General features: G+C 46.3%; 1 protein-coding gene and 1 long non-coding RNA gene across 2 annotated transcripts in view; one reads left to right on the plus strand and one right to left on the minus strand.

The window, feature by feature from the left end:
- Nucleotides 1-15,446, plus strand: part of LOC125759076 (uncharacterized) — a 365,173-nt gene that overhangs the window by 171,652 nt on the left and 178,075 nt on the right. The window lies entirely within an intron of this gene.
- The window catches only part of LOC119400857 (Down syndrome cell adhesion molecule homolog), a 118,387-nt gene that overhangs the window by 92,538 nt on the left and 10,403 nt on the right, over nucleotides 1-15,446 (minus strand). The window contains exons 3-4 of the mRNA XM_037667767.2: nucleotides 2,494-2,518; nucleotides 1,384-1,677 (exon numbers count right to left, since the gene is read on the minus strand). Of these exons, the coding sequence (XP_037523695.1) occupies nucleotides 1,384-1,677; nucleotides 2,494-2,518 (319 nt within the window). The remainder of the gene's footprint in view (nucleotides 1-1,383; nucleotides 1,678-2,493; nucleotides 2,519-15,446) is intronic.

The raw sequence follows: 15,446 nt of genomic DNA on the forward strand, positions 1-15,446 counted from the left end.
GAAGCCCGCTGTCACCGACTAACGGTTCTTTAGGCAGTAAGGACGTCCACTACGACTGGGCAAGGTTCGCCTGGCGGTATCACTGTGACAATTAGCACGGTGTTACCATTCTATGTAGCTACGATTACTGTCCAGCTAAGCAATACTTGATCATGCACAACGTATTAGCAAGCACTGTACACATATGGCACCTGACAGTGGCGGTGACAGCAATTACAGAGCGCATTAAGATTCATGACGAGTACTATTTTGGAAGGGCACAATATCTTATTCCTGGAATCCGAGCGAATGTTCAGAAATTGAGCTCCCGAAAATTCAGTCAAACGTCTTTTCTTTTTCACTTTTCCGGATATGACTGCTGCTTCCTGCGTCTTTTCAACTTTTTTTTTTTGCTAGGCATGCTACGGCAGCAGTAACGTCGCAACACCGATTCCAGCCGGGAAAAATGGCATACGTGCAGCCTGTATTTAGACGCGTGGTTCATGCCCGTCAGATATCACAACTGTTAAAGCTTCCTACAGGCCCATCTAGCGAAGAATTCACATTGATTTGAAATATATAAAAAACGTACTCGTTTGAGAAAGGCAGTAAGATATTAAGCCACCATATCGCAGCTCACAAACTCAAACTGCGCTTTGAGTTTTGCGTTTGCGCTCGAGCAATCAGCACGTGCTCTGGAAATGGTCAAGTCTTTAGACCAACCACCTCATACAAGTGCATCGGGCGATGCGAAAGACGTTGAACCTACATGGTGCGTTGCACACGCGAACTAAGTTAGCATTGTGGGATTTTGCTTCATGTCATCTTTCCTAGCATAAAATATTTGAGGAACAAGTGAACCTCTCCAAGTGGACGTAGCATCCAACTATACTGCGAAGCCTTGCTATGATAAGACGACATCAGTACAAGTTGGACACCATAACCTGCGGACTTGCTCAACTTTTACTAAATTATTGGTTATTGCAATTACTATTTTTTAGGTGTCGCAATCAGAAGTACATCTCAAGAAGACAAATTCGGCTTGTACGTATACCTTTTCCTTTAAGTCGTTTGTCCTCTTACATCGAAAACTTTAGGCGGGACAGGTATGGCCGTATACCATTACAATATCGCTATGCTCACATTCAAGCAACTTCAGCGAGTCCCCGACCTTTGGGGACTGTTTCCTAAACTGTTTAATAATTAAAGTTACTTGGTTGGGATGTAAAAAACAGTTACTTGGACTTCGTGATACGTATAGCTTTCTTACTTCGATTGTTTGGAAATAAGACCATTGGACTAGGCGGACACACCAAAAGCTCAGTGGCCACGACGCGCGTTCTTCCATCTCTACACACACGTGGCCACCTTGAAAGAGAAAAAACGCAGGAAGAGGCACTTCACCTAGGAGAGCCGTCGTGAACACAACGCTAGTGGGTGGACCCTGCTGGCCAGCCAGTATGGCGGTCACTGTCACATTGTACGTGGTGGCTGGCCGCAACCCAGTAAGCCGATAGTACAGCACGGGATCGGCCTTTGTCGCCGCATCGAGCGCGAACCGCTGGGCGAAGACGAGCGCTGAGCCGCGCATCACGCGCAGCTCATAACCGTCGGCGCCATTCGTCGGCTGAATCCAGGACAGCACGGCCGTGTCCGGTCCCACGAGGCCAGCGCTCAGGCTGCCTACGCTGCCGTCTCCTGCGGCAAAAGCAAGACTTCTGGACACTCATCGACGTTAGAACGACGAAATAATGGAAATTACGTTCGTTGGTGGTTGTGCATCACGCGAGACTTCAAGCTATAAAAATGTTTTACGAACACGACCGTGCTGACTATTGCATTTCTCTTTCTATTTATGCACATTTTGTGTCCTCTCAGTGTAGGCTGTCTATTCACAATGTCGGTATTCTTGTTCCTTTGATGGCTAATTATGCCAGGCTTAGTAAATGACAACGCATGTTATCACTGAGGCGAGAGCGGGAAGCCGCATTTCTGCAGCCTCATTTGATACACTATTTTTTTATCAATAAGGTGAGACGAGAGAACAGAATCTTCTGTTGTCACGTCTTTGCACTAACATATGTCAAACTAGCTAGCCCAACAGCCCATTCTATATGCCCTCAATAAAAAGTCTCTCCGACTAGTCGCGGCGCCAGCAGAATGTGCTGGTGCCGCGACGAGTTGGAGTGGCTGCTATGTCATAGAAGCAGTGAATCTTTGCGATCCAGGCTCGTAATAAATAAAGAGATTGCATAAACAGAGTGCGCGAAAAAAAAACAAACATCGGCAATCTTTCGTGACAAAAAATATTTTGGTCGTTCCACACAGGACAGACAACACAGCCGAGGTGTTTCCCCTGCACCCGACTCGGGTCTATATCCGGCAGGCGGCTGCCTTCACGCGTATGTCATTTCAAAAGCCTGCCTACGACCTTATTAACAGGTTGTCTACTTATGTTCTATACTGCGGTTCCTCTATGCAAAAAGTAAGCGAAAATACTGGACGTTGCCTTACCTATGGCAGCCACCGAGCGAAGCATCTGAAAGAGAACAATAGCTCCTTGAGATCATTTGCTCTGAAAAGGCAGTGCATAAGCATAAATAATTATCATATCCACCATTTCATTACGCCTGAAGTAATTTTAATAAATTCTAAGAATTACCTAAGAACACCATCAGAGTGAGACTCAAGGCAGGAAGTTGCTACTCTATTTTAAACGGGCTATCTTGAAAGAACAGTGTTATATATAAAATAGCGAGCTCTCTGAGTGATTACGTTTGCTGTCCGCTATTTCTTTCTTATAATCCCTCTTCTCTGGTTGGTTTGATCAAGTGACTGGTTTCACATCACAAAGTGCGTTATTCCGTTTCTTAATTGAACTTCATGAATTGTACGTAAATAATGCAGTTTTTTTTTTTGGGGGGGGGGGGGTTGAGCGAGAGAGGGGAGAGCAACTTAATCTTGGTTGTTAGGTTTGACTACACAAACGATGATGTCTGCACTGCTGGCACCCCTTAAAGACGGGTGCGCAGACAATCCCTGTTAATACGATTTTCTCATTCTCATTTTTATCTTACGAATGACTACCTTGATTTTATGGACGCTTGCAACGCTGCTGTTATCACTGAACTTGGCCACTTGGTGCAACAAGTAAAGAAAATAAACATGTGTATAAAATATACGTAGACAGTTGCGCTAGTTTGAAAGGTCTGCCAAAACCTGGAGCACGTTCGCTACCGCATACACATGCAAAACAGTCCTCGTCAGGACTGCCAGTTACCATCACTCCTCGTTGGGATGCGCATGATAAGCATAGAAATAAGCAAGTGAGTTCAGAATGTCAACTATATGGTGTCAGCAGCGTCAGGTAGATTTAATATACTCTAATAACTGGTTCGTTTGTGGACAGTCAGATCAATAGTCGGCTCCTGGCGGAGGCTCTTAGAGGCTTAGGTTAAACTCAATTGGATAGGAGGTGGGAGTTAACAAATCACGTAGCATGGTGTTTCATCACCCTACTTACAGTAGCTAACAGCACAGAGCTAACAGTACGAAAGGTATGTGGGAGAGCATATGAAAAAAGTCACAGTTTCGCCGCAAGGGCGAAGCAATGAATGCGATAGCAAGAAATTAATGCTAAGGCTCGCGAATGGATACTCTCAGTTTGAACAGCGTTCCTGTTGCAAAGGCGGCCGAAGCAGCGAAGGAAACTAGCGTGCTTCAACTGTCGAGCTGTGACACTTGATAGTTCGCGCTCATCTTCTGTTTGTTCGTTTAGCGGCGTCCCTTCAGCTCGAGTGACTTTCGTACGCTCGGTAACATGAACGCGGACATCACGGTGAAAGCGTGAAACATTCCTCTTCCCCTCACCGCGAGAAAACCGCGCGAGTAGACAACGGAAGCGCAATGTTCTCGCTGCGCAAATATAAGAAGCGAGCGAGCTCGACGACGACTTTTAAATGCGCCCGTCGCGCTGCTAGCGCCATCTCGCTGGTAATGAAGAAAGCTTATTATCGCCTGCCGTCTGTGAGTCCGTCCAGCGGTAAAGGGTATGTATATAACGCTCGCCGTTAGCTACGTGGAGGATCTGCGTTTCGTGGCGTAGTGGATAGCGCCACTCGCTGCGGAACAAGAGGTCCCTGGTTCGATTCCGCGCTTCGGAAGCATTTTTCTGGATTATTTTTCTTTGGGGCTTTTATATATATATATACATACTTATACATATATGGTGCATGACGGCGACGGCGACGGCAAAATCCAGCCGAGACGGTCCATATATTTGCTATCGCAATAAAAGAAATGCGACTACGGAATCGCAGCCAGTGGTATGGGAAAGATTGTCACATAATGAAACACAGCGTTATAAATGTGTTACAGCTATAACGAGTCCATGATTCTACAGTATGCTCCTACAATTTCCTTGCAGTTGCAAGTGTCTGAAGAAGCTAGCAACGGCATTACTGACATGTATACATGACAATAATGCCCTTCTTTAAGGGGATAAGTCACAACGTCTCTCATCCGCGGGAGTAGTCTACATTACGGGCCGGTGTCTTCGCTGTCAACCGTTCTGCTATCACGACAACACCGTCTGCGCCTGATCGTAGGGAAGGTATGCCGTATACGTGCGGACGGATTTGCGAGTGCTGTTTTGATTCAATCGGCGCGAGGATTGCATCACTTCTGCTGCTATACACACCAGAGCATTATCACGCAAGGAAATGCGTCAGCGGGTCACCGATCGAAGAGATCCGCATCGCACTTACCCGTTCGAGATAAAATACGGACAGGCCATTGCAACAGCGACATGGGACAAGCTCGCGCGAGCAGCCGGAGATGTACACGGGTGCGGATTTTTTGTTGCACACACTGCTTGCTCTGGGCACCCACGCGAAGTTGCGATGTCTTGCTACCGCGACGCCGGCACTACGGTCGATCGATCGATCACTCGGTGACTGATCGCGCTTAACACCCTAGCACGTATCACTTGGCGGCTCTCTCGCTTCCGTAAACTCAACATACGGAACTTGCTTACTTCGGTGCCGCGCTCGGGAAGGCGCTGCTGTCGCATCGCGTAGCCGTTTGAGGCAAAAGATAAGGCAACGATCGAGAGATACGAGAAACGCGGCTCAACTTCTTGACAGTCGGGAAGAGAAGGATAAGACAAGGAAGTTCTCAGTACGAATACTTATGACCTTTGCTTGTCTTCGGAAGTGGAGCACATGCAAGGACTAACGTTTTGCTCACCATTAGAAAAAAAAAAAAAAAACTGAAAACACAGACTTAAAGAATAAAGCTGAGCAATACGTCCCGTGCTGTTTTGTGCGCGCGCATCTGGATCGCGTCTGCGATAGAAACGAAAGGGGAACTTTTTTTTAAGGGCTCGTTTTTTTTTTCTTTGGCAGAGCATCGGACGCGTTATTCGAAGGTTGCAGGTTCGGTCCCTGCCGGCGGCAAGTTGTCTTTTTGTCCCCTTTAATTGCTTCACATTTATATCACAATAACTACAAATGACATCCCCTATAGTTTCCTTGGCTTGATTGTCGGTTAGTTTCAATCAGCGTCTGCTACATTGTTTGATATGACTCCTAAGGGCTTCAATGCTTTTCCCACCTTAATATTGTGTGGTCGGAAGTCGGCAGCACTGGGATTTGGCTTAAAAAGTGTATGACTCCCACTCAGCGGTATTTTTTTGAAATAGTGGTATGAGCGTCGTTCCCTTGGTTATTCTTCTCCAATATATGAAGAGAAAGAAACGAAAAGTGTCCTGAGTCTTAACGATGATCGCAGCGCTGTGTCATAAAATGCCAAATCGGCTGTTTTCATCACCGTCAGAGGACGGCCACGTACTTAATATAATGCGTGTGCCATGCCAAACAAGCCGTCACGCTCGGTAGTTAATTCCTCGTACCATAACGTAATGGCGTAACCCACCATATCCCACTGGGGAGTGCTCAGCAGGACCGAAAGAAACTTCCAATTAATGCGTGCACCCCTCCTCGGTCCGGATTTACATCGCTATACTTTATTTTCTGTTCATTTTTTTTTTATTTAGGCCCCTTTTAAGATACATATGTTAATCAGTCAGGTGTGTTCCACATGTATGTTACTTCCGGCTGCCCCGCCACGGTGGTCTAGTGGTTATGGCGCTCGACTGCTGACCCAAAGGTCGCGGGATCGAATCCCGGCCGCGGCGGCTGCATTTTCGATGGAGTCGAAAATGTTTGAAGCCCGTGTGCTTAGATTTATGTGCACGTTAAAGAACCCCAGGTAGTCGAAGTTTCCGGAGCCCTCCACTACGGCGTCTCTCATAATCATATCGTGGTTTTGGGACGTTAAACCCCAGATATTATGTCCGGCTATATTGCAAAGCTGCTTGTTTGGGTTCATACGTTGATGTTTTTATGTTTCTGGGACAGTATACCCATGATCCTCTCTCTATCTCCCTTCCAACAGATTCTAAAGAATGCCCTTTAGAGTATACAGTGAATAAATTATTTTGCAGACCCTTAAGCAATGAGAAATGCGCGTACTATGATTCCTCGCTATCTAATGGATGCACTCTTCGCTATCAACGCTTTTCAAAGACGATAAGTATAGACTACGCACCAGGACTTGACGCAATACGTCAGACATGACAACATATAACAGTGGCAGAGAATTTTTTATTCGATATTTGACTGGCAGTGACGACGTTATGTTCAATTTTCTCCCGTCAACAAAGCATTATTTATTTATTTATTTATTTATTTATTTATTTATTTATTTATTTATTTACCAGTTCTTATCACGGCTGTAGTGCTTGAATTTTTGTTTGTTTTCAGTGAAAGAAGAGGAGCTACATCAAATGTTTAGAAGGATATAATTAATATTATTAATACGCATTCTTAAAGGTAGCAGAGAGAAGTTACGATACGCAGTCTTGGACAATGCCCCAGATTGAGTAAATGCCATAATTTTGAGGAAACAAACATCCGGGTTGGCGGTGCCTCACATACCCGGCTCCCTCCCCCTTCCCCCTCTCAGCCCATAGCAGCTCACAAAGCCTCGTCACAGTTTCATAAGAGAAAAGTCGATTAATAAGTGCTGAGAATATTAATATCCCGGATGTTTAAGTTGTAGGGGTATCCTAAATACGAGGGTGGCATGCAAAAAAAAAGAAATAAATAACAAAGACGACGCAAATGCTGACGTCCAACAACTGTTGCTTTCTTTTTTTCATGCCGACATGCGAGGCGAGCTCGTAAGAAAATAAAATGCAGCGGCGCAGGAACGGAAATTCTTTGAAGCTGTCTGGAGGTGCCATTAGCGCACCCAGGATTTCTCTCAGGGGGGGGGGGTGAAATTCTGAGAAGACTGCGGGAATGTAACGACAAATGAAATATGTGATACCAAATAATAATAATAATAATAATAATAATAATAATAATAATAATAATAATAATAATAATAATAATAATAATAATAATAATAATAATAATAATAATAATATCAAATGTGATGATGATGATGATGATGATCTTCCAGCGTTTTGCAGCAAGATATTGAAAATACTTGAGAGGGCCGAGAAACCACTCAGTGAAGCAGCGCACGTAGAAAATAAACGGCATATTGAATAAACCAACGCGTAATATAGTTCCAACAAATGTGTCTGGCAAATACTTGTTTTTGTAAATTTTTCAGCTCCATGTAGTGATAAGCGTGCTGACGCGCGGGCCGGCTGGCGATCGCACAATGCTGTTATAAAACAAACGATTACTATGGTAGCGCAAACAAATCGGACGCAAGAAAGACACACGAGGACACCCCGCGCCGTGTGCCTTTCTTGTGTACCATTTATTGTGTCTTGTGTCCGATAGCCACAGTAATCAGGAAATGTCATACAAACAAGCCCCATTGGCAACTTTAGCAGTTGAAAAATTCTGCAACTGAGAATTTTGTGCATAATGCGAGCAGAACATCCTATATTATACTTCCTTCGAGCCTCGCCAAACTACAAATCTGAAAGTGTATCGTAAATATTGATTGTAAACTTTCTGGCATTGATTATAAACAGTATGCACAGGTCAGTGCAGCACACGTACAATACAATTCTCAGCTCACGGATAAACTGTTGTAGCCACGCTTACCGATTTGCCATGTCATTCGGGTGCACAGGTTCGGCGACTGAAGTACCCTCTGATAAGTGACTGATCGATTGACGCATCCGAAGGCGCTATGTGCCGAGTCATTGGTTCCTTCTTGGCCGTAATCGGGCATTCCGGTGTTTTTGCTGCTTCTCTTGAATTGGAACACGGAATCTTTGTCGGGAAGTAGGTGAGGATCGTGTTTGACTGGCACGTCAGCGAGATGTCTGGTGTGGTAGGTCACTGTCGACGCAGACTCGCGCAGAACACACAGAAGCAAGTTCTAGCAAAGCGGACTTTTCCGTCCGATGTACAACATACAAAAAAGAAGTGGTAAAAAGAGAGAGAGCGAGAGTTGCCTACTGAAAAAAAAAGAAAGAAAACGTGGCACCCCAATATACCTTTCGCATTTTCCAAAGCCCCTTTTTCTTGTCCCACCACCTTCAAAACATTTACTCATTCTGCCACGTCGTACTCCTCCCGTCTTCGCAACCATAGGCGTGCGCAGGGGGGGGGGGGGGGGCAAGGGGGCGAGAAGGGGGGGGGGGGGGCGAAAAGTGAAGAGGGGCGCAAAGGCAGCCGCATACATTGACATAATAGGGAGGGGGGCGCTGCGACGAACCTTCGCCCCCCCCCCCCCTGAAGGGGAACCCTGCGCACGCTTATGTTCGCAACTTATGGATTTCGCATAGCATTCGTGCTTGCTTGTGGTCCCTGCGTGTGTGCAGTACTGCGGCATGGCTGGCGACGCACGCACTAGTTGCTCCAAGGCTTGCTCAGAAATGCAGGAACGACAGTGTATGTGCTTAAACTAATATCGTCATGTGCTCGAGCTGTACGCTGTACGGCCTCCGGGGTTTGCGGTCGCTTTGACGAATGAGCCGCGTACTGCGAGGTCGCCTTTCTTCTCGCCGCTCCAATGCACCTCATCCGTCCGCTGTCAACAAAGTTAAGAAAAAATGCGCGACCACCCCGCTGGCGACACCATTTGCCTGCACAAAACGCAAGCCCCGAAGAAAACAGAAAACACTTGTTTCGAAGCGCCGCCGACGGCCTCTTATCTTTGGAACTTTGAGTGAGCATTGTCCCTACGTTTCGGAATCCATACGGTTCTTTCTTGAGAGTTCGAGGGAGCGAGACAAACGAAGAAGGCTTCTTTTCTTGTTCGGCCGGTATGAAAGGGTGAGTCAGGAGGCGGCGGTGCTCGTCAGCAGAAGAACAGAGGAGTGTTTGAGCTTGACTGTTGGGAATGAGTTGAAGAGTAAAAGGGGGTGGGGAGCTCCTTTGGCGTGTGGATGTGTCGAGGTAAACTGTTAGATGAGAGACAGGGAAAGGGGGATACTTGGAGTACCGGACTGTGTGAGCTGTAAGCAGACATCTTTTTTTCTATTTTCTTAGGCTCTGCGCAGGGAAAAGCGAAGACGCTACGTGTAGGTTGCCTTCAGCGTGGTTCACGATTGGGTAGCTTGTATCTGCCAGCATTCATATTTCTGGTAATTGGTTTCAGCTGCGAGGACTACAGTTTCAAGAAAATTGATTCGGTGGTCTGCGTCTTTCCAAAATTGTGGACGTCTTTCCCGTCTTTCTTACAGGTTCTCAGTTCCGCTGATGTAGCGGGCGTCGCAGCCAGTACAAGCAGTTTTGTTGAGGATGCCTCGGGTTCGCTCTTCCTGTGGCCAGTCTTTTGGAGAAGGCAGAGAACGCGCTATTGTGCTCGTAATGCTGAAAACATTTTCACGAACCGCCCGTCCCCATCGTCGGCTGCGGGCCACGCGCTCGGGGGGGGGGGGGGGATGTCAACAAGACCATTTCTTTTTCCTTCTTTTTTCGGCACCCCGCACCATAGCGAGAGCCGTAGAAGGCTCGACAAAGAAAAGAGCGGAGTATGCAAGCAACTTGGAAAGGGCGACGCGTCTAGCACTCACAAAGGGCTGCAGAAGATGGTGGGGCAAGCGGGCGGTGTACTTTTTAAGCCCACACGTGTTTAATGGGTGAAGTCATTGGCGGACATACGCATCAAGTGTCATCGATGGCCTCAAAACTTGGGCGGCTGTCCAGTAAGAAGGAGGAGGGAAAAAAAGAAAAAAAAAGGCAGGGGGGAACAGTCGGAATAAGGCGCGGAGAACTTGAAATATTTTTAAAAAAGAACATTGTTATTGTATGATGGAGGCTAGTATGGATTTTATGTTGCGAATAGAATATTTGTCCAGGTTATTTGAAGGCTGAGCGTACTTTATGTCTCTTAATATTATAGAAATCATGCTATGGCTTTTAGTGATTCCAAATTACCACGAGCTAGATTTATTCCTGATGGGTGTAGGGATTGAAATTTGTGTATCAAATAGTATTAAATACGATTCCATGTATTTCCCCTCCCGTGGTGACCGTAAATTTGTAGAATGTAAAGTTTGGCTTGATCGAAATTGTGGTCTTGTTGGTTGAAGTGGCTATCCCACCTCATTTTCATTTTATGTTTTACAGAACCCATCTAGATGAAAAAAGAATGTTTGTCGGCAGGAGAGCGTATATTATTGAGTATTTAAAGGAAAAGAAAAGGATTTGAGAAAAAGTAATGAGAATATCATCGGCATCGTAACAGGAAATGTTCATCACGCTTAAGCGAGTTTCGATTCCATAGCGAGTAAGGCATTGAATGTACATGAAAACGCTTGTTATTTCTATAAAATGAGTTTTGTGACGCAGAATTTGAAAAAGTTGCACATTCGAGGCAAAACCAACATATACTTGTTGCGCAACTTTGTCGTCGCTCCATTAGGGCCATTAAACCAAGCCATGTGACACCGACAATTTAATGTTATTTAGGCACTTGATATTCTAATCTCTAATTGCATTAGAAGCGTCCCAGTAACCAAATATAATTCGCGTGTGTGCAGGTGTGAACCTGTGTGAACCGGATAATAATGTTATAAACGGTAAACAACACTGCGAACTCCTGTTCTGGACATACATGTATGTAGCACTGCGTACACAGCTGGATTAGCTGCTATACGTAATAGTTTTTGATGTCACATGCACTGTGCACCGGCGTCTGTGGCTAAGTCACGCGCCGCATTATCATTGTACACCGTCCCGTTTTAGACTTCCCCCGAGAATAAGAACAATAGCTTGTTTCGAAGATTCCGAACTATCTCCTTGCTCTATTGCAGTAATCAGAGGGGGCAGGAAAAGAAGAGGGGTCAAACCGACGACCGGTGAAAGCATCTTCTCTTTCGTCCAAAACTGCTTCACTGGAAGTGAACACAGAGTCACAGAACTTGCGGTTTTCGCTCTTTCTGTTTAGGAGTAGATGACTGAATACAACACATTAAATGAAGGAAATTCGAAATGAAACCGCCTCTTGAATTGAAATGATAACGTTAACAAGGCCACCTGAACGTGTACGTTGGATTCTCGGTGACAATGACCGTGAAGCAGTTACGGGGGGGGGGGGTCAGGTCGGCCTCGGGGGGGCGTTACAACCCCCCCCCCCCCCGTCGGTGCGCCACTGGGAGGTGCAACAGCGAACAAGAAAGCACGGTAATAATTAGGCCTATTTCCCTGAACTAGACCTGTATAATCATTCTTTAAAGGAGCTATTTTCCACGCTTGTGGGATATAACATTAATATTTCTGCGTGGGCAAGTGAAACGTGTATCCAATTGAAGTATTTAATAGAGATAAATATTGTGATAAGGAAATATATACACGTTAAGGTGTGTTCGAGCGATGGCGGCAGGCTTCCTTAAGCCTACACCGGCAGCTTACAATCCTTGCAAACTCCACAATCATTGTATTTCCTCAGTACTATACCCTTTGTGTGATCTGGAAAAAAAATCAATTTTGGTGTTTTTCACTAACTTTTTTTTAATTATATATTAAAAAAAAACATGCCAAGACTACGGTATGACGATGAGGCACAACGTATACTGGCACTGGGAGTGTACTTTTGACAACCTGGGGTCGTTTAACGTGAACCCATACGTATACGCGGGTGTTTTTAACAGCGAAAGCTGTTAAGAGATCACAACAATTCGGTGGCGCAGTTGTCCGCCGCCGCCAATGTTCGTAACCGCTATCGCGCGAAATGAGAAAACAAAATCCAGGGCCCAGCGCGATTTGAATCCCGGCCTTCTGCGTGACAGTCAAGTATTCTACCACAGAGCCACGCTGGTGCGCGAAACTTCTTCGCAAACAGGTCCTATACAGGCGTCATGTCGGACAAGAAATCGCGCTAACAGATGTAATATAGCGTGGTAGAAGAATAAAATAACAACCAGGCGTCACACAATGCGAGTTGCGTAACGGGTGGGTAGTTTAAAGCTTTCAACCCCTTACAAAGGGTTAAGCCATAATTCTTCATCGTCATCAGCCAGAGCATCAACAAAGTGCACATAATATCGCGCAGATGTGCGGCGGATACCCCGCTTCGCTTCTCCGCAGAATGACGAATAATGGCATAGTGGTTGCTCCCCAAGTGCGCAAGAATCACGATTATTCATGGCGTAGTGGGTACCTCGGAAGTGTACTTGTAGTAGTTGCCCCAAGAGAGTTTACAACGGGCTCTAGAAAGGCCGCTATTAATTATTCCAGCTTTCGCTGTGACTGTGCGACGTGTTCCGCGCAGGCATGGCGCTTTTCTTTTCTTTCTCCTTCGCTCCTATCAAAATGCGGTCACCGCGGCCGGGAATCGAGTCCGCGTCCTCGAGCTTATAGCAGCAGGAGACTTTAAGAGTAATTCTTGGGGTTTTACGAGCGAAAACCACGATATGATTGTGAGGCACGCCGTAGTGGAGGGCTCCGGAGATTTCGACCACCTGGCCTATAAATCTAAATACACGGGCCTCTAGCATTTTGCCTTCATCGAAATGCCACCGCCGAGGCCGGGATTCGATCCCACGACCTTCGGGTCAGCAGACAAGCACCATAACCCCTAGAACCCCGTGGCGTGTGTCGTATGCTAACAAGTAGGCACGCCGATGTTGGTATTGACACCGGCAGGTTTAGTGTCTTTAGGTAGAATATTAAGGTTTATTGGTCAGCTTGCGTGATCCTAAGGTTTACGTGCAACGTGACGCGATGTGAAGATACGCAGGCAATGTGATGCGTAGAGCGGACGACGAGTGCTCAGTTAATGCAACATAACAGAATACTGAAATAGTAACAACACAACGCCTTCAAGGACATCGGGGGATTAGATGGCTGGGTGAGATTCGAATCAGGACGGTGTCAAGACAGGCGCCCTGGAAGTGCACATGATGATGGCGGTGAGTGATTATGCGGTATTTTTTACCTTCAACTTAATCTTTAAAAGTAACCGGTGGCATGAAGCAAATCACTTGACGACCATGATTACTCCCAGAGGCACACATTAATTGCGAGAGAAGTCAAAGTGGACATACTTTAGATTAACAAGGTCAACGAATACGGCGACCACATTGCGATGAGGGCGAAACGTAAGAACAGCCTTGTCTTAGATCTAGAGGCACGTTAAAGAACCCCAGGTGGCCGAAATTAGTCCGGAGCCGCCCACTGCAACATGGCGCAAAATCATATCGTTGTTGAGGGACGTAAAACCGCATAAAGTATTAAATATATTACGGCATATATTGCAACGCACGAATTGTAGCCGGTGACTTCAAATGACATGTCAGACACTTGGGACAAATTTGGATGATACCACGCAGTCTCACGATATGCCTTCCCAATGTTTGCGACGTTGGTGCCCAGTAACTTTTTTTATCCTATCTGAAAACTGGTGCTACTTTCGAAATTCGTTCCAAGTGGATGTGCCCTCTACGTGTGATTGACAGACAGCATCGCAATATCAGTGTTAAATTAGTCTTAAAAGTTGATTAGCACAATTATGATAATTTCAATCTCCACTGTAAGTCATTTCCTCCTTTTTAAGTAATTCTGTTCAATGAGCATGTTTGTGCTAAGTTCAATCGAAATCTTTTTTAAATTATATGTCATTATTACTGAGCCTATGGCTTTCTTGGCTTCGATAGGTTGTGTGTAACAAGGAAACGAGCCCTTGATCCGATCCGCTTCTTTCCTGCACCGATAGAATAAAACACCCATATTCCTCATTTCTGTCACCTACGTTTTGTCTGTCATGAACGGATACAACGCTGACGCGATATCATGGGTTGTAAAGCGAATATCTGAACATAAACCATAGGCTCCGTGCAGACGTAACTCCGCTCGGCGTCCCTAGCGGCAAGAAGCGCAGATTTGGCGGGATGCTCTGACGCGCTCGCAATGGGGTGAAGTCGAGGAACTATGCCTTTTACGATGACTACACTTTTCGTGCTTCTCGCGCTTGGCTAGTGACCAGAGCGACGGTACGTCCGCGTTATCAACGCGATCAGTCAGCCGCAGGTGGTGGACGATAAGAATAATATAGCATAGAACAACGCTCCGCGATTGCACCCCTGCTCGCTCCACGCTCCCGCTGTGACAGCGCAAGGTATTTTCGCGGGCAGTTCGTTTTGTGCCGGTTCCGCTGTTCGTAGGAATGCCGAACTCCAGGAATAATTGCTGCGTTGTTGGGTGCAATAACCCCTACAGGAATTCTCTGGGCACGCGTTTTTACCAGTTTCCATTTAGAGAATATGAACGGAATCGGCGTGAACGCTGGATCGCACTCGTTCGACGAGAAAAGTGAGTTTTGCAAATAGATGGTTTTTTTTTTCTGGGGTTGCATTTGCCCGTGATTGTTGATCTGCCGAGCAACACCTCTTCCACGACGCCGTGAACGTGACCCGCTTCGAGGAGTTCCCTGCCCTTCTTCAGGTTAGCTCCTCGGAAGAAACTATCTATATCACGTAGCTCTCTGAATCCAAGCGTAATAATAATTGGCACGCTTTGCAGTGCCATGGCAACAAAACACGCGCCGCGACGACGAACTCGGCTGCACTGAATAAGTCGGCGCAGCGAATGCAGTGGCCGTTCGATGGAAATCGTTTTTTTTTTCATTCAGCGGCCGTGACAGTGCAATTGCTGGTATTGCCGGTTTCAAGCTGCCGCTGAGTTAGCTGCCGCGTTAGCTCGAGGGTGATAAGCTGTGATTGTTTAGTGAGTGAGACGGCCCGCGTTACACGTGTAGTTTCGCTCAGCGGGCTCGTCACCTCCGTTGTCTTCCCCCAGTTAATGCATTTTATGTTGCCGCGTTCGCCTGAGGATACACGAGGTCTGGCGAAAAGAAGCACATGCGCTAACGCTACGTTCTCTGACAGCTCATAACAATTTGACGTCATTCGGAAGCAAACGGGAAAGAGAACGCTTCAAGCGAAGCACCAAAACACGGCGCAGTGGCTTGCCGCCACCTGTGTTGTCTGC

The sequence above is a fragment of the Rhipicephalus sanguineus genome, chromosome 1, assembly GCF_013339695.2.
Source record: "Rhipicephalus sanguineus isolate Rsan-2018 chromosome 1, BIME_Rsan_1.4, whole genome shotgun sequence".
Lineage (NCBI taxonomy): Eukaryota > Metazoa > Arthropoda > Arachnida > Ixodida > Ixodidae > Rhipicephalus > Rhipicephalus sanguineus.